The 22,296-nt window shown below is 35.2% G+C and overlaps 1 protein-coding gene across 1 annotated transcript in view; it reads right to left on the bottom strand.

Annotated features, from left to right (window-relative positions):
* Positions 1 to 4,340: 4,340 nt before the first annotated feature.
* PLCZ1 (phospholipase C zeta 1) overlaps positions 4,341 to 22,296 on the bottom strand; it is a 33,452-nt gene continuing 15,496 nt past the window's right edge. The window contains exons 5-11 of the mRNA XM_019623620.1: positions 20,095 to 20,337; positions 18,578 to 18,725; positions 15,627 to 15,743; positions 14,396 to 14,568; positions 8,812 to 8,944; positions 5,239 to 5,388; positions 4,341 to 4,459 (exon numbers count right to left, since the gene is read on the bottom strand). Coding sequence (XP_019479165.1) covers positions 4,374 to 4,459; positions 5,239 to 5,388; positions 8,812 to 8,944; positions 14,396 to 14,568; positions 15,627 to 15,743; positions 18,578 to 18,725; positions 20,095 to 20,337 — 1,050 coding nt within the window. The 3' untranslated portion in view covers positions 4,341 to 4,373. The remainder of the gene's footprint in view (positions 4,460 to 5,238; positions 5,389 to 8,811; positions 8,945 to 14,395; positions 14,569 to 15,626; positions 15,744 to 18,577; positions 18,726 to 20,094; positions 20,338 to 22,296) is intronic.

Genomic DNA, 22,296 nt, shown 5'->3' with positions numbered 1-22,296 from the left:
TTAAGCTAAATAATGTATGTGAAAGCATTTTGAAAACTTCTAAGTGCCGTACAAATAAGATACGATATATTTTATTGGATAGTATCCATAGTAATATGAGAAGGCTGGGGATACATATCAGAAAAATAGGGTGTGATTGTGGCATCTGTGAATAATAACGGATAGGGTGTGAGTGAATCAGCCTAATGGAGAAAGCCTGAAACTGAGAAGAGCATAGAGGAGGCACCAGGCCCAGGTGGCTAATTAAATTAACTAAAATGAAACACAGCTAAAAACTCAATTCCTCAGTGGCACTAGCCCCATGACAAGTGCACACTAGCCACATCACAAGTGATAAATAATCACATGGCGCTAGTGGCTACCCTATTGGAGAGAGAAGATAAAAAACAATTCCATTGTTGCAGACAATTCTATGGGATGCAGTGCTCTAAAGAAATGAGGAGGGAAAGAGATTTGAGATTGCTTTCAAAATTCAAAAAGAATTAAAAGAGATTGTTTTATTTCATGGTTGATCATGACTTATAGCTTTATAGTTTTTGACATTTCCCAGGTTTGCAGAATTAACATATGTTACTTCAGAAAACTGTTTTGTGTTACTGTTTTTTAATGAGAAAATACAGTTGTCTCCTCATCTTAACTTAATTCTCAGTACCTCTATTGCTTGCTGTCTCTTCTGTAACAACCATGTACAAACCCCCCAGGCTTAATCCTCATGGTTCATCTAGCCAAAAATTTTTCCTGAATTAAAATAAGAATTAGGCTTTTGATTGTTTCTTTACTTTTACTCATGTGTTTTGTGCTAGCTACCTCATTTCTCACTAGATCATTTAATGTGTTACCTCTGATTATGTAAGTTTCAACATAGAATTTGGAATTAAAGTCAAATAACTTGAAAAAGAGAAAACTGGTATAAATTTTCAGTAAAACCACCATATAAAAATAAATTTGTACCATTTAATATGCTTTTAACATACTGTATACTGGGGGCTGATTTCTATCCCCACTACTCATCACACTTAAAGGAACATGAAAGTAAATCAGAACATTTGTTTTCATTCTTTGACATTTTCTTTTCTGATTCTGACTTTCTTATTGATCAAAACCCAGAAAGGAAGCAAGTCACCTTGAGGAACATTACCACTCAAAGGGGAATTCATTGGGAGGAATAGATGCCCTGAACTCATTCTCTTCCCTCCCTTTGATTTTTTGGTGGGCTTCTTCCCAGGCCTTTGCATTTCTAAAAAGTCCCCAGATTTTGCTATTGTTACCAGCCAAGGACCATACTTCAAGAACACTACATTTGAATAACCTGAAGAGCTTCTATAAATTGTCACATCCAAGCATGCCACACCAAATTCATCAGAATCTTTGAAAACATGTTTGGTAAATATTCTAGAATAGTCCATAATCTAGAATATGCACATAAGTTTGAAAACCACTGGCTAGACTAAGAAATAAATAATTGTTTGGGTACTCTAAGTAGATAGCTCTAAAACAATTCAAGCACAGATCTATCCTTTGTTTTGGTTAAATATCTGTAATTAACCAATTTCAGAATAAAACATGTAATATATATGCATGAAAATATGTGTTTCTGTATGTGGTATATATGTGAGTTTGAGTGGGTATAAATTAGTTTTAATCAGTCTTCCAAACAGGTTAACTAATATTTTTAAACTCTAATCAGGAATCCATATTCCAGAGGTGTCTACTATAAGAGCTACACAAATCCTTGCCTCTACCTACACAAGAGAGTATGCCAGTTAGCATAAGGGCTATTAGAAATAGTTTTCATTGGTTACATGAATGTTCAGGTATGTGGGTTGACCATAAATATTGTACAAGCAACTCCATAAAAGTTTCTAGAAAGCCCAGAAGCCCACAGAGACTAGAATATAGCACCCCTATGCCTAGCACTCCATTCAATCTCATGTCTCTCAATTTAGGGAAGTTTATATCAACAAATCTGATTAGGTATTGGCTCATCCTATTATTAGAACACATGCTGTCATATCTGAGTCAAGTGAAGAACTTTCATGTACTATTGATGCAAGTTATTGTTCAGAATGCCCAAGAGAGAGCTGAAACTATACTGTTTTTTTAGTGTTTGTATATTTTCAGCGTGAACAACTTTATGTGTTCAAGCATGATTACACAGTGGTTTTGTTTTCTTCTTAATCCATCGTGGTCACAGAGAAGCCTTGTCTGGTGTTGATGCTCTGTGAAATTGTTTATGTTCAACAGGAGAACACCATGGCCTAACTATAAGCATCAGGCTAGCTCCTAGCTACACCAAGACCTCCCTGACCATGCAGTCAGTTCCTAACTATCACTTTAATCAATTGTATGGAAACATAAACCAAGGACTATAACCTAATCCAGGAGATCATGCTGGCTTTCTGGAGTAACTGCCATTTAAACTGAGAGTTTAAAAGTTAAGAGGTCTTTTGTTGCCATGTCCCAGTGGTTCATTTAGCCCTTTCTTCCATTTTCTTCCACTCATCAACACTATTTTTTCCTACATGTGAATTATGCATAGAAAACACAAATTAAATCTGGCTTCTTACACCATTCCAAATCTTCTCCAATGTAAGAACATTCCCTGACTACAGAGTTTCTATGGGTAGCATCTGTTAAAAGTTCCTATGAGAAAATAATAATAATGATGACGATGATGATACCTGTTCAACTTAAAGGGTAAATGGTAAATAATGCACACAAGAAGTGAACCAGAGATGTTTAAAGACATCACAGATTATTGGACAGAAAATAAAATAATCTAATGTTTCCTTTCAAATTTATGTTTCTAATTTAAAGTGGAATGTCTAAAAAAAAAATGAAAGCGTTGGCCTTCAAAGTTACTGAGCTTTTACTGATAACTGAAGAAAGGGTGAGAAAAGAAAATGTATACTCGTTTTCCCTTATTTCAAATATTTTTGGTACAAATGAGGAAAAAAAAGTTTATCTTGCACCAGAATTAATGAACTGTCCTGCAAAACTCTCTGAAAAAGTCTTTAAATCTCATAGAATCCCAGAGCTTCAAAAGATTTCAGGAGGTTAGAGAAAATCAAAGCCTTGGATCAATGGGCTGAACAAGAGATGATGTAAATAAGACCCTCCCATAGTCTGGCAAAATGGAAGCACCCCTCTGAGAACTGGCTGTGCATCTCTACTGAGAAAAGTGTACCCTGGCTTTAGATACAGAGAGCCCAGGAGGTAGGATCTGAATGATTATGCGCTGAGTAACTTGAGACATTTCACACTACTTACAGTTTGAATATTTTTATTCCCAGGGGCATTTTTATTTTGAATATTTAGGCCTGAGGGTCAACTACAGTAATAGTAAAACATGGTAGAGGAGTTACTTTGTACTTTTCTAGCCATCGAGAGCTAATGCATTAGTGTACATCTCAAATAGTCATTTTTTCTTATTTTAGTTATAAGTTTAGATTTAATATCAACAAATACCTATGAGGACTGCCTAATTTGTCAAAAATTGTGCAGGTGCTTTTACCTCACTGCCATACAATAGACAATAAGTATTGATAAGCCTGGTTTTTTGAAGAATGGTTACTAAGGAACCACATTCTTTTCTATATGACATTTAGTAAAGCAAAATCCTGCTGATGGTGAGAAGCTCAGCATATGAAACAGTACAGAAATCTCATCACTGATCAAGAGGCAATCTTCAAAGTACATTTAGTACAGATTCAGAAATGTTGCCAAATCCATTCAGAGATCCAAGCATGTAAATCCACACAGTAGATCTCTTTTATAGATATGGAGTCTGAATACAGTTAGAATACAAATCAATTTCATAGGCATGCATAAAGATATCTGTATAATAACAGGGTACCAAATCCAGTGCATAGCATTTAAGAATTAGCAAGAGAATGTAGGGGCTAATTGCTATCTAAAATATAAAAGGACCCAAAATATAATACCTGAAATCTAATTCCTTCCCACTACAATATGCAATAGTGGGTGTTTAAAAGGTAAGACACTCAGATTTCACATTTCTTTTATACCACCAAATATTTGCCAACATATGAGTATTTTATACAATCAGACATATTTTAAAAGGTTGTAAATTCTGCTAATTAAAAGTGATACAACCAGGTGAAAGAGCAGCCTCCGCAGCATAGGGGTGTCAGAAACTGACTGACAGAAATGCCACACTGAGTCAGGATCCTCTGAAATTTCTCTTTTCTTTTCTTCAACTGCCCTGTTTTGCATATTTACACGTGATTTCGCTCGATATTTCCCTTTTTGTAAATAGTCATTTTGCTCTATGTTTAAAAAAAGGAAAACAGATACGAACATTTATTTTGGCTGTTTTATTGCAATGTATTGCTGACAGGTACTATTAGCTGCTATCTGACATACCAAACATAAATAAACAGTGAAGCTGGCTCGAGACTCTGCCCAGCTTTGGAAAACAGAGGAACGCGACGGTAACCTGCAAAGGGAATCATATCTAATTAGAACAATCAAAATAAATTAACCATCAGTGGTCTTAGAGTGCTACCGAGAAAAAAATATATCTTTACTAAGCGTGCATTAAAAACTATGACTGTATAGTTCCATTTGTCTTGTATGTTAATTTTCCACAAAACTGAAATATTTAAGTTTCTCTTCTGACCTTCTACTGAGTAACTGAAGACACAGCTCACGCTTTTCCTTCAAGTGCAGCATCTCCAAATTTTGCCACCACCCTTGTGCTTCAGACTCTGTTTCCTAGGTCTATCTCAGGTGGTGTTAGAAAAGGAAACAGACTGAGACGAGGTAATTGGGAGTTCAGCGTAAATCACCCTGCGAGGTAACTACAACATAAATGCAGCCCTCGAGACAGTCGAGAAAGAACAGTCTTGGGCTCCCAGTCTCATCTCCTCAGGTGGGAAGAACAAGTCACTGGCTCTCCCTCCTCTTTCATTGCCATCCTTCATTTCTTTATGATAGTCGTGACTATTCTTAAATGAAACAAAAAAGCTATGATCCAAGTAAAGAAATGTTCATACATGCCAAGTTTGCCAAATCAATCTTCCTAGAGATCCCACACCCCAATCTCCCATTCTGTATTTCTATCATTCTGTTAAGAGAAAACATGTGTCAATACATAAAATTTCCTTCACATCTGGCTGTCCTGGATAGGACTATTTGTTATATCAAAGTATGTCTCTGGTAAACTCAAGTTATATTTAAACATCAGCACAATCATTTTATTTTTAGGAATATTACCTTTACTCATGCATAGAACTGGTAAAGTATATTGCCCAAGAAATTCATTTCCGGTTATCATACTTTGATTTTCCACAACAAAGCGTATCAATGCCAATTCTGGTACCTGAATAATAAATGTGAATGTTTCATCCCATCTTGGACTAAAAGCTGAAACATAAAGAAATAGATAGTACCAAAGAGTCACAGACATTATTTCTAGAAAAGGAATAATACCTGTTCTCCAAAATTTTTCTTTTCAATACTTGAATAATAATATCTTATGTTTTAGAGCACTTCAATTTTTAATGCACCCATTGAGAAAATAATAATGACAATAACAATATTTGTTGGGTGTTTCCTACTGCTGGGTAGTGTTCTAAGAACTTTAAGTAGATTAATATCATTTAAACCTCACAACAACCACATCAAGGTTATTAACTATCCACATTTACAGATGAAAAAACTGAGCCAGGAAGATGCTATATAACTTCTTAAGGGTTTCACATACACAGCCATTAAGTGGGGGCATAGGAATTCAAATAAATGGAGTCTGATTTCAGAGCAGAAATGTCTCATCAGTATGCAATATGGCTGCTGTGTTTAGGCATTTCATTAACAAAGAAGTTGAGACATAAATAAGTAACATCATTTTTTATACCAGGTCCTATTATGGGCAGAGCTCCATGGATAGCTGTTGGACTGAAAACTAGATCATGAGTGCTCTAAAGTCAGCTCTTGACCTTTCTTTTGACTAAGTGCTTTCTAAAGTCCAAAGTTGATGAGTAATTTAGGTCTCTAGCAAAATAGATCATCCAAACAACAATCTATTGTCAAACAAGTAATCCAAATTGTGTCACAATGTAATGGAAACCATCCAATATTGAAGCATAATTTAATGGAATCCAGAAATTCACATCCAGATAAAATAAAATGTACTTAATAAAGACTCAAAGGTTTAGAGAGACATAATATACATCGGTTTTCATGGACAAAGGAAATGCTATGCATTCTGTGTCAATAGCTTTTGCTCTTTTTTTTTTTGCTTTTGTTCTTTGAATTACATTTCTAGAAACACTGAAGAATTTGTGGTTAATTACGTATACTTTATCTATGTTTTCTGTGGTGTCTCTGTGTTCACAAGTGTACATTTACTGGACAATAATCCAGTCTATGTCCACAAATACATAAAACTAATTTGAGCCATGCTGGAATAATGACAGTGTTACCTTGCCCTAAGAAGAGAATTCCACGGAGTACAGGGGCAGGTATAAGAGTCAATTCTTCACAGACACTGCAAAATATCTGCACAAAATTCTTATACTGATTTATTCTACCTACCTCTTTCAACACCACTTAACTATAAACCCTCTATAATCTCTCTCTCTCTCTCTCTCTCTCTCTCTCTCTCTCTCTCTCTCTCTCTCTCTTTCACACACACACACACACACACAATCATATATATTACGAGACAGTCCCTTAGTTGTCCAAAAAAGTAAAACAGAATACCAAATTTGATAGTCCAAATATAATTTTCCCTAGCATAACCAAAAATAAAGAATTACTTTTACACCTTATCCAAAAATGATCTTCTTCCTCCCAGACTCTCACATCTTTCATTGCCATTACCCTAGAAGCTAAGCTGCCTTAGAACCCCTTTTGTCCAACTACCTAAACTTTTACTCTTGATAGTCTACCTCACACACATCCTCCATTTATTTTCTGATGCCACAATTCTTCTTTATAACCTGACTTCTACATCCTCTGTGAAATCATATCCTAACTCAATTTTGTATTTCTCATTTCCCTCTCATATACTTTTTATCTAATCTGCAGCAACAGTCTCCCTAAAGCTCAATTCTGTTAGTGTTATATCCCTGATTAAAAATTTTAACCTTATTCATTTTCTATAGAAAAGAAAGCTCCTACATCTTATCATGGCTTTCACGATTATCCATGACCATCCCCAATATAACTTTCTTATTTTATCTCACACTAATATTTCTGAAGTAACCTGTATTCCACTCATCTTGACTTTACTTTTCCCTAGCATGTTTGAATTTTGTCTTCTCCATGTTTTGGCACTCATATTACTCCTTTTGCCTTCAATGCTCTTATCCCCAATCTTTGTATAAAAAAAATATATAAAAAAATTTAAAAATTCTATTCATTCTACAACTATCTCCAAATTTGCCCCTTCTACTACAATTCTTTGTACTTTCCTTAAAGCACTGATAACTCTTTATCATACTAGTTTTACTCATATCTTATCTCCCATACTGAACTGTAAACTACCTACAATAGAGTTAGTTGGGACATACAAAATAATACATTTAATAAACCAAGATATTAAGCTTCTTGATACTTACCACCACGTTTTTAATAATGGGCTCCGTAATGCTGGGTGAACCAAACTGAATTTCTGCAGGGATATTCCCATAAAACCCAGGGAACATCCTAGTACTATAAGGGATGCATTGAATCGATGTTCTGTGCACTTAGCCACAAAGATTCAAGTAAGAGGACAGAGAGAGTGAGAGATAGATTACAAAAAGCTTCCTGATATTAGCAGTTACCATTCGCAGACACTGCCATTGTAATGTACCTTCAGCTCTAAGGGATATCAATTAAGGCAGTAAGTCATCACCAATATCCTTTCCCATTGATAACATAGGAGGAGGTAGCACAACTTCCCAAATCTTTTTTTCCATGCCTTTTGCACAAGCGGTCATGCTAGAGGAGTACTGGGCAGCTGGTGAAAACTAAAGAGGGTTACCACCCAAGAAGAAAAAGACTAATAAAACTTCACCTGCTTCTCTGTCAGTCCCATTTAGCCTGGAGCATATTGCTAGACTCAGAAATGGGGTCCAATATACTTTGGGAATATCCACTCAAAGAAGATTCTAGACTCAAGGATCAGTTTCAAGATTTCCTCCAAGTTGACTAAGGGTTATTCCAGGAATCTGTACTGTTCTAATTTCCTTAATGATTTCAACCTCAGAGAAGAAATGACAAGGTCAGTACTGTATTACATAAAATACCATGGGATGCTGGAACACTGAAAATCTGACCAAAGTCATTTCTTTCCCTTTTATATTTCCCTTCTGGCAAAAATGAATCCAAACATTGTATGAGTAGGTTTCTATGGCATCCTTGGCCTGAGTCAGAAGCCACAGAACTTCATCTAAAATAATTCAAGTAGTGAAGTAAAAATGTGTAACATGCTGTATCAGAATAATCATAAATTCTTTATTTTACACTGAGGCTAGAAGCTAAGTAGATTTGCAGCCATCAAAATGTCTCTCTTAATTCAGTGATACTGGGGAAAACATAAAAATGAGGAAAAAGTGGAAAAAAGTATTAATGTTTCAGGCTGTGAAATTTTTGTATCTGTAATCTGAAAATACATCTAAATAATGCATTAAATCATTATCAAATTGTTTTTTGCTGCATAACACATTTTTCATCTTGAAGATATGCAAAATCTTTGCTTTATGAATAATAAATATGTATCAAAACTCTATCAATATATAATTTGTAAGCTTTCCAAAAAGAAGTCTAGTACAAGTTCAATGAAATATATTAGGAGCTCACCATTTCTTTTAATTACACGAGTCTGCTGTTTCACTTCATCATTTGCAACACCAAAAATTCCTATACTCACTGATGTGTCAGCTTTGTTAGATGATGAAAGATTACTGGGAGGCAACTGGATTCCACTGATGAGCTGTGCAAAAATATTTAAATACAAGAATTTCACAGAATATCAAACTCCATCACCACTTAATTTAAAAATAAATATGTATTCAAAAAATGATAGATTATAAGTCAGTTTCCCTAAAAAATTTGAAAGTGGAAAATGCAAAACTTAAATTTTAACTCTTTTATCCTCAAGATTCAATAGATGAATACCAGGGACATGTCTAAATTATTCCATTTTACTGATATGTGTTTATAATAGAAACCATATTGTCCAAAGTTAATGGTTCAACGTGTGTTTTTATTTTACAAGTATTTGTTATGATTGTTAAAAAGTATTGTTTAAAGGCATTGTTATGATTACCTTATACTGTAACTCAGGCTGAGCTACTCTGGTACCATGAACTAGTTTCAAATTCATATTGTATATATACAGCAAAAAAATAAGAAACAATATGAAAACTACTTCTGAAATGTAAGAGAAGGAATCACATAATTTCCTAGATAGCATTTGCTAGTATAATTTATACATTTAGATAATTTATCACAAAATTTTACAGTATCCATTATTACCTATATTATCACAAGTAACCTGAGTCTCACAAAATCAATTATTACATATGCATATTAGGTACTGGGTATCAGAAAAGTGCTCAACTAAGTAATTAATGATAATTTTACTTAGCCTTTTATTAGTCAAGCTAATTGTTGAAACAAAGGTTTGTTTTTATTTTAAAGAAAAAAGTTTGAACAAAAATCAATATTTGAAGTGTACTAATTTATAAAATGTACTAACATAAAACTTGAGGCATGATTTCAAGCTCTGAAGATTGTACCAAAGAGGAACAAATAAAAAATTAAGTTTGAAAAGAAAAAGAATGAAAAGGAAAAAAACCAAGAATGTATCAATATGTAATGTTTTCCTTTTCTACATCCACACATTACTGCATTAGCTAGAATCCAGAATGACTGTGCAAATATTTAACAACCAGTATGAAATGGGCATTGATCAATCAGTGAAATTAGACATTAGGGTAATTAGAAAGAACATTGGTCATAAATAACTAGTACACCAATACCAGACCCCACCAGATGAATGTCAGCTCCTCAGGTAATAGACCTTTACCAATATGGAAAGGTTCTCCTTTAGTGCACCTCATGACAAAAAAGAAAAAAGTCTAACTAAATAAATAATAATAATTAAATGTGAGAACTGAAGAATAATTTAGAGATTATTCTTCAAATAATTTGTACACTCTGATTCCCAAAACCCTCCAAGGAACAACTGCAGAGGATGGATGTCAAACAGAAAACCTTCGGTTGTTAACTAGAGTAGCTCTATTTCATCTGTTGGCCTTATGCATGAGATTTGGAGCTTAAAAAATGGTTTCATAGTTTTTATAAGCTTGAAAATAGCTGACATAATTCAAAACTCTTAGTTTGCAGGTGACAAGGAATAAACCAAAAATGTTGAATGGCATCATCAAGGGCATAAGAAAGCTATAAAACCAGGTCTTTTGAATCCCAAATCATGCCCTCCACAATTTGTGCAAATCATAATACAATCACAAAGCTCCCTAGTATGATCAAAGCAAGAGGGAAAGACGCACATGGCTACAGTAGCAACTTTCTGGGAAAATCATTAACCTGGTCTATTTTACACCATGCCACTGATACCCCTACATGAGACCCCCCCCCCCCGCATAATACAAACAGATGGCATTTGTAAACATCTGTGCATACTAGCTATCTTCCATCTTCACTTTCTCAATTAAAGAGCATGTATGTTCTCTTTAATATTCTCAACTTGAAAAAGAAACCATCCATTCAATTAACCAACATCTATTGAGCATACACTTTGTGTCAGGACCTGTGGATAAGGATCAAACAAAACATAGTCCTTATCCTTAAAAGATCCTCAGACAAATAGGGAGAATGACAAGAATTACAAGTAAATAAACAATTATGATACAATGTGGTAAGTACCATAATATACACATGCATAAAGTGTTATTGAAAAACAGAAGAAAACTATACAACAAAGCACAATTAAGCATAGTAATAAGCTTCCAACAAGAAATGGCTCTTAAATCTTGAAAAATCAGTCAGGACAAAATAGGCAGTGAAAGATGGAAGAATAGTCCAATCAACGAAAACAGCATATGCAATACATGGAGGTATCATCATGGACAGAAAAGGCTTCCCTCTGATTACAGACTAAGGTGAAAGACTGGAAGTGGTGAAAGATGGGGCTAGAGAAGTAAGCCAAGGCCTGACTAAGAAAGCAATCAGGTGACACAGTAAATATTAAGAAGGTGTAAGTTTAGAATTGTAGCAAAAGCTCTCTGGTAAATTTTGAAAGATGAATCAGGAAGATTGAGACAGGTTACCTGAAAATCCCTTAGAAAGCCAAAGGATTAGATGTGATGACAGGTAAGAAACTCCTCAAAAAGGACTGCAACAAAAGACATCAAACCAAGGGAATGGATAAGGAAGACATGCAGGAGGAGGATCCACAGAAGTTGGAGATGGACTGGATTTGGGACGTGAAGGACATGGGGAAGAGAAGAATGGCTCCCAGTTTTCTATCCTGAGTTGAGTCAATGATTTCGTCTCAATTCATTGAGATTTAAATAAAACAGAAGTATATTTGACTAGAAAGGGACATTCAGGATTTAATATTTTTAGTTTGGTGGAACAGTAATTAAATAGGTAGGGATGCTAAGTAGGCTATTCAAAATGTGCTTCTATACTCCCAAAATGAGGCCAGATTAAAGTTTTGAGTATTATTGGTGGTTGAAACTATGAATATGTATAAAAGGACACAAGGAGAATATTAAGTTCTAAATAAGGATTAAGAAAAAGTCTTAGGCAACATACTCGTAAATATTTTAGCAAAGGTAGAGAAAGATGAACCCAACAAATGAAAGTAAGACTTGCAACCCTAACCTTGTCCCTAACCCTAACCCTACCGTATCCCTAACCTTAACCCTAAACCTAACCCTAACTTAATCATAACCATAACCCCATTCCTAACCCTAACCCTAACCCTAACCCTATCTCTAACCTTTTCCCAAACCCTAGCCCTGTCCCTAACCCTTACCCTAATCCTAACTCTGTCCCTAACCCTAACCTGAACCCTGTCCCTAACCCTAACCCTGACCATAACCCTGTCTCTAACCCTAATTCTAACCCTCTCTCTAACCCTAACCCTAACACTAGCCCAGACCCTGTCCCTAACTCTAACCCTAACCCTGTCTTTAACACTAACCCTAACCCTAATCCTGTCCCTAACCCTAAGCCAAAAAAATAAATAAAAATAAAAAAAGAAAGTAAGAATTGTTTAGGAGGTAGAGGGGAAAAGGAGAAAGAAAAGCCCAGAAGCATAGCAAGGAGATTTGTATGGAGTAGGAAGGGATCTTAAAAGGTGGCTGATTCCTCTCTTCCTCTCACTAGAACAACTAGACTAGTTTTTAATTGATTGGGGCTGTACCCATTTCTGTAGACAATTTCTACATATTCACTATATGCTCCTATTTTAGAGTAAAAAAAATGCTTAATAACCAGGAAAAGCATCAGCTACGTACCTCGCTGGCACTACTTCCTACAGTGGCCAGAATCATTTTTGTCCCATTCATCTTTGCAGTACTCTCTTCCTGCATTAACCTCTGGAAAGTAGCTCTTAAACTTCCTCCCATTTTCAGCTGGAAACAAATGTCTAGGTCCTGAAGTGGATGAAAGTGGTCCCCCAAATCCACTGTGGCTTTTAAGACAGTAGAGGAAGGAGCAAAGATGGGATGGGTTGTGGGAGAAGTGCAGTCTGGAGGTTCTAGCGTTTCCTGCCCTCTGAGAGCCAGGCGACAGGAGCAGGGGGCTCTCTCATCAACCAGCACAGCCAGCAGAGCTACACTCAGTCATAACGGGAGACACAATGAGACTCACCAGGAATACCAATAAAAGTACCAAAATTTCAGAATAGAATCTGAGATGGTTCATGTGATTCTAGAAGCAACTAGTTAAATACAGAGAGATCCAAAAAGAACAAACTCACCCCATTTATTTGCAAACAACAGGTGCAGATACAATCTAAAATAGAATTGTTTATAATTAAGTAAAGAGAAAAAGCTAGGGATTTTCCAAAGATTCGGTGACATTAAAAAAAAAGGAAACAAAAATGGCACTTAGGTTATAGAAGAATAAGAAAGCTTTTGAAATGTATTTATGGGACACAATACATTTTAGACAACTACTTTTGCTATGAAATTATACAGGGCACGGATATAATAAAACAAAAGAGAGATGGAATAATAAGATAGTAGTTGGGGGAGGGGAAGGGACGAGACAATACAAATTGGTAACTACAATATGGCCTCAGGGATAGAAAAGACAGTCTGGGGAATATAATCAATAATGTTGTAAAGATTTTTTAGGGGGCCAGTTGGACTCATGCCTTGTTAAGGAGACCACTGCATAGACAGTATAGAGGCCTGACCACCGCACTGTATTTCTGAAGCTGATGTTGAATAATATTGTATGTCAACTACAATTATATATACATATAGTCACGGGATGTGGAGTAGAGTGTGGGAATAGAGTCAATGGAATTGTAATAGCTAAGTATGACATGGGGGTTGGGATGGCAGTGGATGGGGGGAGGGGAGTTGTTACTTTGTGAGGGTGAAAAGGATAACTATTGCATTGCTCTGTACACCTGAAACTAATAATAAAAAAATAAATAAAAATAAAATAAATTGTGATTGGAATTTAAAAAAAGATAGTAGTTGGGGGAAGGGTGCTGGTAGAGATAAAAAGGAAGCTATATGAGGCAAATAAAAATTTGGGGAGGAACTAATGACGCAGGTGAAAAATTCACATCTACATTAGAAGCAGTAGAGAACAAAATCAAATACAGAGGGAAATGGAACGCAGAGGATACAGGAAAGTGATAGAGTTGACAGAAATTAATAAACATGAAGGAAGACACTCAAGGAAAGCATATGAATACTTTTGGTTTCTAAGTATTCAAGGGATATTCAGAGACATAAGGAGAAAAAATCCTGAACTACAAAAGTCTAGTTCTGGAGACTAATGAAAATCAAATAGCTCCTAGAATTTCCCAGTAAAATTCCTTAAAGAAAGAAAAAAGCAGTATATCCACAACGTAATTGGTGGGCTGAACTCAGACTCCTCTATCACAACATTAAATGCCTAAGGACAATGGGATTATAAAATGAAAACTTTGGAGAGAAGGTTTTAGCCTCAATATTTCTATTCACGGGCTGGTAACCATTCATTCAAAGATAACAGAAAGATATTTTTCAAATATGGAAGGATGTTAAAATACCACTCACCTATAATACCCACAAAGATCAGCATAAACTTAAAAGGCATTAAAGGAAATCAATAAAATTCAAAATATTAATGTGTACTATCTAGCTTTTATAATAACCTAAACAGAAAAAAAAGTCATTCATCTTACCCTTATCGTAAGTGTAACTGGATTATTGTTTTCTAGTACTCCATTTGGATTAAACTTTGTTTCAATATCTCTTAGAAATCGTGGTTTCAAAATATATCCAGAACTGCCATTATCCAAAAATTTCCCGTTTTGAAGGTCCATCGGCAGACCAGGGGTCTGGAAATTTAAGGCCACTGTGAGAAAAAAGTATTTTGATATTGTCAGGAAAATAGAGGGTATGGCTAAAGAAACACAGTTAGTAGATTTACTAAAGCCTAATCATGGATTACATATCTTCAAACATTTTAAGAGCAAGCCCCATTAGCCAATAACTCATGTTTTAATAAGCATTTCCTCCTGGCATGTCTATATGAAGGTGAGTTTCAAAATTTAATCTGTCTATTTTATAGAGTTGAGTCAAAATGGTGCACAGTAGACATCATACAATAGCATTGTACATATCAGATAACACCCAGGAAATATGAGAATAAAGAAAATCAGTACATTAAATGCTGGAAGGGAAGACCATCCAGATCATGAATTTTCAGGTCCAAAATCACTTGAGGACAAAATGAGAAAGAGGCAGAGCAATAATGATGTTCAAATGTAGAAATACCTCTATATAAGCTGGTGAATAGCCACTGTGTGCAGTACCACCCTCCCAGCACCCCGCCACCACCATCCTGGCCCTGCTCTCCCCACCCCGCAAACCTACAGGCCCTGCCACAATCCAGTAGCAGATGGATTAACACGTGGCACTTCCTGACTGGTTAACACCAGTGCTTTATGCCAGGTACAGTCTGGTAAGGACAAATAACAAAGCTATATGATCTCTTTCATCTTTCAACTATAAATGCAGAAATTGGCATAAAGTACAAAAGGTAAAGAGGTCACTTAATTTGAAGAGGCCCTTAGCAAAATTTTCAGACAGAGGACTTGATCTTCACTCTCCTCTTACATCTATTTGGGTTTCCTTTTTCCTTTCCTACACTTCCCATGCTAACTGTTCATGAATTTAACTTCCATGCCCCCAGCTCTCATCTATTGTAGATTTACCCTCCACAGCACCGTTAGGAATAACTTCAATTCTTGAAAATAATAATTCATTATTATTGCCTGACTGCAAAACACTCAGGACTCAGAGCCAAAAAAAAAAATCTTCATAATAAGCTCTTTTCAAGAAACTTTCATTAATTTACAAAATTCATGTTATCTTATTTCTGCAAAAAGCTAAATATCCTACATAACATACCCATTTGACAACCTACATTCCAAAATTCTTGAGGATTAAAATTAGAAGAGTTTGCTCTTATTGCTCTAGGATATATTCTGGTAATGAACTTCGTGGTGTGAAGAATAAATTCATGGGCTAAAAAAAAAAGTTAATAAAACATTATGAAAGATTTCAAATAAATTAAATAAACTATACACACACACACACACACAGAGTCTATTTGAGTATCTATATACAGAGGGTGCCAAAAAAATGTATAACATTTTAAGAAAGGAAAAAATTGTATTAAATTGTAATACTCAATATATACGTATAACAAAAGATGAATACCAGTCATGTGTATACATTTTTTTGGCACCCTGGTATATTGTTTGTTTCTACTTATGTATTCTTTATAAGCTTCTATTGTCATATATTTTATTTAAATTACTTAAGATGCAAAACTAGTTTATACCCCTTTATCACTGAACACTCCTTCAAATTTTTGAACACAAATTTTATGTTTCTCCAAGGTTTGTACTCTTTCACTAGGCAGATCCTGTTCTCCCAACCATTCCTGCTAATATGGCAACCAGTCGCAGGAGAAATGATGAATGCCTATGGCCCACTATATTTGCTAGTCAAACTAGAACAAAATCATTGCCACTCTCATCTTGAATACCATTCTTTAGGAAGCATTATCAAGTAAAAAATTAGTTACTGCAGTTAACATTAATTACAGTTAACTTCATCAGCACTCATTTTTGGAAGTTATACACTCCTTAAAAGTGTATTTTAAAGCTACTCACGTATAAACAAAAACAATGTTTATCTTAGTATCATGATCCCTTATTCAATCCTCAACTAGATGTTTTTATCTTTTGGTAAAACATGCACTCTTCTGGGTCTTAGTTTTTCTCACCTTTAAAATGGTAAACATGAATGGTCACTAAGGACCCATAACATAATATGATTTTGTTACTTCTGAGATTAATCTATAGGAATTAAACATGCTATGTTATTACAAATGCAATTCATGTTCATTTTAGATAAATGAGAAAATCAAATTTAAAAAATAAGAAATAAAACCACATATAGTCTCTTCACTCAATTAATAACCACTGATAACCTCTTGGTATATAACTTTCCATTTTTATATTTTATATATATATAGATATATATATACTTATTTTTAATTGAATCATATTGCTTTTATAAACTTCCACATTTTTACTTACTAAAATAACATGAAAATCATTCCACTTCAATAATATTCACTAACCACATTATTTTTAATGACTGAAAAATATTTATATGTATGAAAAGTACTGTTTCTGATTTTTCATTATAATAAACTTAATATTTATGTTTTTGATAATGATGAATACCTTTGCAATGCACCTTGGCCCACATCATTAATTATTTACCACTGACTTTGGGTCCAAGAAAAATGCTCTATATTCTTTCTAAAGAAATGGGGATGACACACTTTATAACTCTTCCCAGAATTACCAGGCCCTTTTCAGATTTTGAGCAACTGTTTAATATAGTGAGAGTGAGAGAATTATTACTACTTTGCTGTGCCCCAAAATCCTATCCCCATGAACAACAACAAAAAAAATCTTATAGTTTGAAAGGACAGGGACTAGTAAAAAAAAAAAAAGGTCATTCAAATTCAAACCCTGTTGATAAGACCTCACAGTAAGAAATATATTTTATATCATGACCCAACAGACAATACACACACTCAATTATAAATTATAAATACAACAATCCTTATTCTTACTACATAATACCCTCTTCTCTATTCTTTCATTCCATTCCACTCCATTCCATTCCACTCTATTATTTTAACTGTGGTCCAAATCTGCTGAATTGATTTTTGGTCATAATCTGCAGTTTAAAAAAGGCCTTAAAACATCCAGGGTCTTTCTATGAGGCAGTTTAAGGAGATTAGCTAACATATGCCTCAAAAACCTTGGGTACCTGTGGCCAGCCTAATGAGATTAACCAACAGATGTATCAGAATCCACATTTCCAAACAGCCAACAGCTTTTCTCAGGTCAATTACAGATGCTGATTTTCTTGCCATGGTGTTTCTACACAAGATGGTCAATTGCAATTTCTCAGAAGGATGTGGAGAGTCACCTGGCTGTTGACTTATTTATCCATCCCTTTTTTAAGTGGAGGGTATTCCCCGCCATTTAAGTCTGAGAGAAGGCAGGGTCTACTTCCCAATCTCCTTCCCAGGCTTTGTTGCATCTTGGGCTCTACCAAACAGTAACTCACCTCAGATTTAGAATCAGCAGACAGGTAAAGGAAGATGCAGAGACACATGTACCTCTATAGGTGTGCAGTGGCAGTATGCACTGCACAGTTATCCTGCAGTCTGGCCTGGGTACCATTTCCTCCCTTTCCTTCCTCACCTTAGACATACAGCCTCCAGGTCTATTTCACTCTTTCTCTTAGATACCTGCAGAGTCCACAGTATTCACCCTGCTTCTCTCTCACTCCCATAAGCTTTCATCATGTCTTCCCTACAGGCAATCTCCCCCTTATAATAGTGATATCAGAAGCATCTTTCAGAAATACACAGGGGATCACGTTAACTCCTGAGATTTCACTCTTCTCCTGCTAACCTTGGATTTCAGGACAAAGTTCAGATTACTTGCAATTTGGCTCTGCCTTCCTCTGCAGCCTGGTCACTCTCTGCTCTCCCCTATCAACTACTTGCCACAGGCCCACCTACCAAAGGGTCCACACTACCCATTCTCAATCAAAATTTCATGACTTAAATAAGTTGATTATTGGTTAAGTTCTGTGAAAGAAAATTTAATGTGGCCTGAGGCATTTAACTCTTCTGTTTAATTATATTAAATATCCTGAAATTTTATGACAATGTACTATTTATATTGTTGACTAATCTTAACACCTTAGCAGTGAATATAATTTGTTTAAACACTTCATCTGTTTGAATCGTAAGAATTTACCTTTCAACTTTGAAAGTTTTCGAGCTTTTGACTCCTCAATAGAATTAGTTTCATTAAATTGTTGATAGAGTCTTGAATAGCGAAAGCTTCTGAACTTTTCAGCTTTAGTATAAATGACGAGATCAGATAAGGCCAGAGCCACTTTTACCTTCATAGTGTAAGAATAAAATGCAGTGATTTCGCATTTTTGCACTAATCATTTGAAAAATTCCTTTTCCAACAAAGAAAATATGCTTTCACATCAATAATTTTAGCCTCCTCAAAAACTATCCAGATTGGGTCAATGTGATTATCTTTCATGATGATAATATTTAATCATCATAAAAAGTATTTAATATGAAACAGCACAAACCTAAAAATCCTAATTAATGTCACAAGTGTTGAGGATGACAATTAATATTTCCTTTTTCCCAAAGACCTCAGTTTGTTCTTATGAATTTTACCAATTTAGGAATTTTAATCATTAGTAAGTCATATTTCCAGTATGATCTAACATTTTGGAGTAAATTCTATTGTATAGTGTACATTGGCTCTTTTACAGCCCAGGATCTATATCCTTTACACTTCTGTTATCTCCTTCCCAAGTTTTGTTTTAAGAAAAACATTTCTTGCTCATACTCAATTTATGTGCTTAACTATAGATAATGCAGATCAGGCCTGGCCAATGGAAGTTTTCATCTCCTAACAGTAGATTGGTTCAGGTATGTGTATATAACAGGGTTCCAGCCAAAGAGCAAGAAGAATTTGCTCAGTCATTTGAAAGATAGCTAGGCATTCCATTCGAGTTGAACCTAAAGGCATATAAAGCTAAAGCTTTGCAAAGTCTTGCACCAATATTGGGAAAGTGAGGCTAAAGTTGGAGAAAGAAATAAAGTTCTGTGGACTTCGCTTGAGATGCTATACCAAGTCATTCCTGAAATTAGAATCCCTTTCCCTAAGTTTTCATTTATGTGCGCCAATTAATTAAGCAGGCAAAAAAATTAATTAATTTTACTTAAACCACATGAATTAGTTTTGTGTCACTTACAAACTGATATACCTCTTACATCATGCTAATTTGTATCCTTATAATACTATGTATTGGGTTGTCAGAAAAGTCATGACGTATTTTTTCTGTTTTTTGTTGCGAAAATACGTCATGACTTTTCCGACAACCCAATATTATAAACAGTGATTTTCTTGTCTCTGACAGTATGACCTCCTTGACAGCAGAGACATTATGTTGTTTATCTCTCTCTCTTTTGTACACTGCACAATGCATAATACATAAAAACATACCATATTTGTCAACTATAGAGAAAAAGCTACTAACAACTAGCACAGGAAAAGAGATAACTTTTAAAAATTATTTTCCACTGCTAATTTCCCCCCCCCAAAAAAATTAAAATGATAGACTAGAGCTTCTATAGGGAGGAAAAAGATTTTTCCCTCCAAAAAATTTTTCTTAATTCTCCACCAATAAGAAAACAAGACAACTTTTCAAACATGTGTAAGATGTTCCCAAAGCATCATCTCACCTTGTGTTTCCTGAAAAGTGGTAATGAAACTCTACTTCTTGACTCTAGTTCCTTTTCTGGGTTGTCTTTTAAAATAACTGGAGTTTCTGATTCTTTGACTCTGTCCTCTTCTTCATCTAGATCTGTGTCTTCGTATTCTTCATATTCCTGTACCTGACCATGCTTATCAGAATTTCTCCTTTCACGGGTCTCTGCTAAGGTTCCTATTTTCTTGTTTCTAACTAGTATTTTGAATTTTAATGCCTACAGAAACAATTTGAAAGAGAGATACAGTTACACAGTTACAGGTGAGTTTGCATTTGTAATAGTCATCTAAAAGTCTTTCACCATATTCTCACATATCTTACAGCAGAAGGATACGTAACAGTTCCATATTTTTCCATACCTCTATAAATACCCTAATATAGCCACCAGTGATATTATGGTATTGACCAAAATTCACCAAAAAATAAGACTGTTATGATTGGGACTTACTGTAGCTCCATTTCTTTTACATTCCACAAATTACTACTATTCAAATTATTTGTGTATGTATGTACACATACACACACACACACACACACACATACACATATGTTAAAATACTTCCAATGTTACAGAAGTTAGAATATTACAACTTCTGGTAGTAAATGCTTCAAGTCATCATTCTTTTATCCAATAATAAAAAGTATTAAAAGAGATCAGGTATTGGGGCCTACCAAGAGGCTCAGTTGGTTAACAGCGCGAGTTCTCAGCAACAGGGTCACCGGTTCGATTCCCACATGGGCCATGAGCTGTGCCCATGCTGAGCTGCTGCTAAGCTGGTGAGAGCCATGCTCTTAGCAGCAAGGTTGCCAGTTCGACTCCCACATGGGATGGTGGGCTGCACCCCCTCACACACACAACTATTGAGTTGCCAGAAAAGTCATGACACATTTTTGCAACGAAAAACATAGAAAAAATACATCATGGCTTTTCCGACAATCTAATAGATTGAAAGTGGTGACTGGACTTGGAGCTGAGCTGCGTCCTCCACAACTAAGATTGAAGGACAGCAACTTGACTTGGAGCTGATGGGTCCTGGAAAAACACAATGTTCCCCTTCCCCAATTCCCCAACACTGTTCCCCTCCCCAGTTCCCCAATAAAATATTTTTTTTAAAAGAGAGAGAGCAAGTATGTAAATATATCTATTGTAGTGTCTGGCATTTAGCATAGACTAAATTTAAAGATTTGTAAATGTTCTTCACATTTCAACTGTATTGCACACTGGCATCATCAGCTTAATATTTCCCATCCATCAAAACTAGGAGCATGGCATCAGAGCCACTCAATCTCAATCCAAAGCTTTCTGGTTCCCATCGTTTACTTAGTTATTCCTGCCCTTTTAAAATATTCATCAAATAACAAATATACTTATTAAGTGTCTGCCGTGCTGTATATAACGCTGCTGAAATCTGGACTATGAAGTAAAGTTCTTTTCTTCAAGGAGCTTTGATTATCCCTTCCCTTTGTCATCCTCAGGTACCCACTCAAATCACTCCATCCTTGTGAGCTTTCTCTCTTTTACCATGGCCCTTATATTACTAACACAGAGATTACCAAAGTGCTCCCTTGCAACTACACGTATCAAAAGCATCACCTGGGGTGCTTGTGAAAGGAACAGAGTCCTGGGATCTACTTCAAAATGAGAGAATAAGAAATCTTGAGTTGTGGGACTGGACTTATGCCTCTTTAATAAGTCTCCAGGCAATTCTTTTATACACTGAAGACTGAGTGCAGTATGAGAAAATGACTTTATCTCTAACTCCTCATTTACTCATTGGAAAGCATCTCCTTACTTTAGTATGGAAGCAAAAACTTTAATGAAAACTACAATCTAAATGTCAAAAAATAAATGTATAAATAATAGGAGCAGAGGTTCTATTCCTACAAAGCTAAAAATTATTGACTTACTAAATTAGACCATGATTCTTAGATTAAAGCTTTAACAATGTTTCCAGCACTTGGCACAAGTTGCTTAATGTTTATTTCCTGCCATAATGAAACACATTTACTCTGTGAGCATTCTTATGAGATGAAAGTTATTCCATACATTCAATTTATTTTGTCCATCTCAATTCTATCATGAGCTCTATATTTCTTGTTACTACTGTCAAAACACTTTCATCTTTAAATTTTTTACTCATTTAAATAAGGAAAAAAATACAAGGAAATATTCAAA

Source organism: Hipposideros armiger, unplaced genomic scaffold (assembly GCF_001890085.2).
Source record: "Hipposideros armiger isolate ML-2016 unplaced genomic scaffold, ASM189008v1 scaffold_554, whole genome shotgun sequence".
Lineage (NCBI taxonomy): Eukaryota > Metazoa > Chordata > Mammalia > Chiroptera > Hipposideridae > Hipposideros > Hipposideros armiger.
The sequence above is the reverse complement of the archived record's forward strand: the minus strand, read 5'-3'. Positions and strand labels throughout refer to the sequence as shown.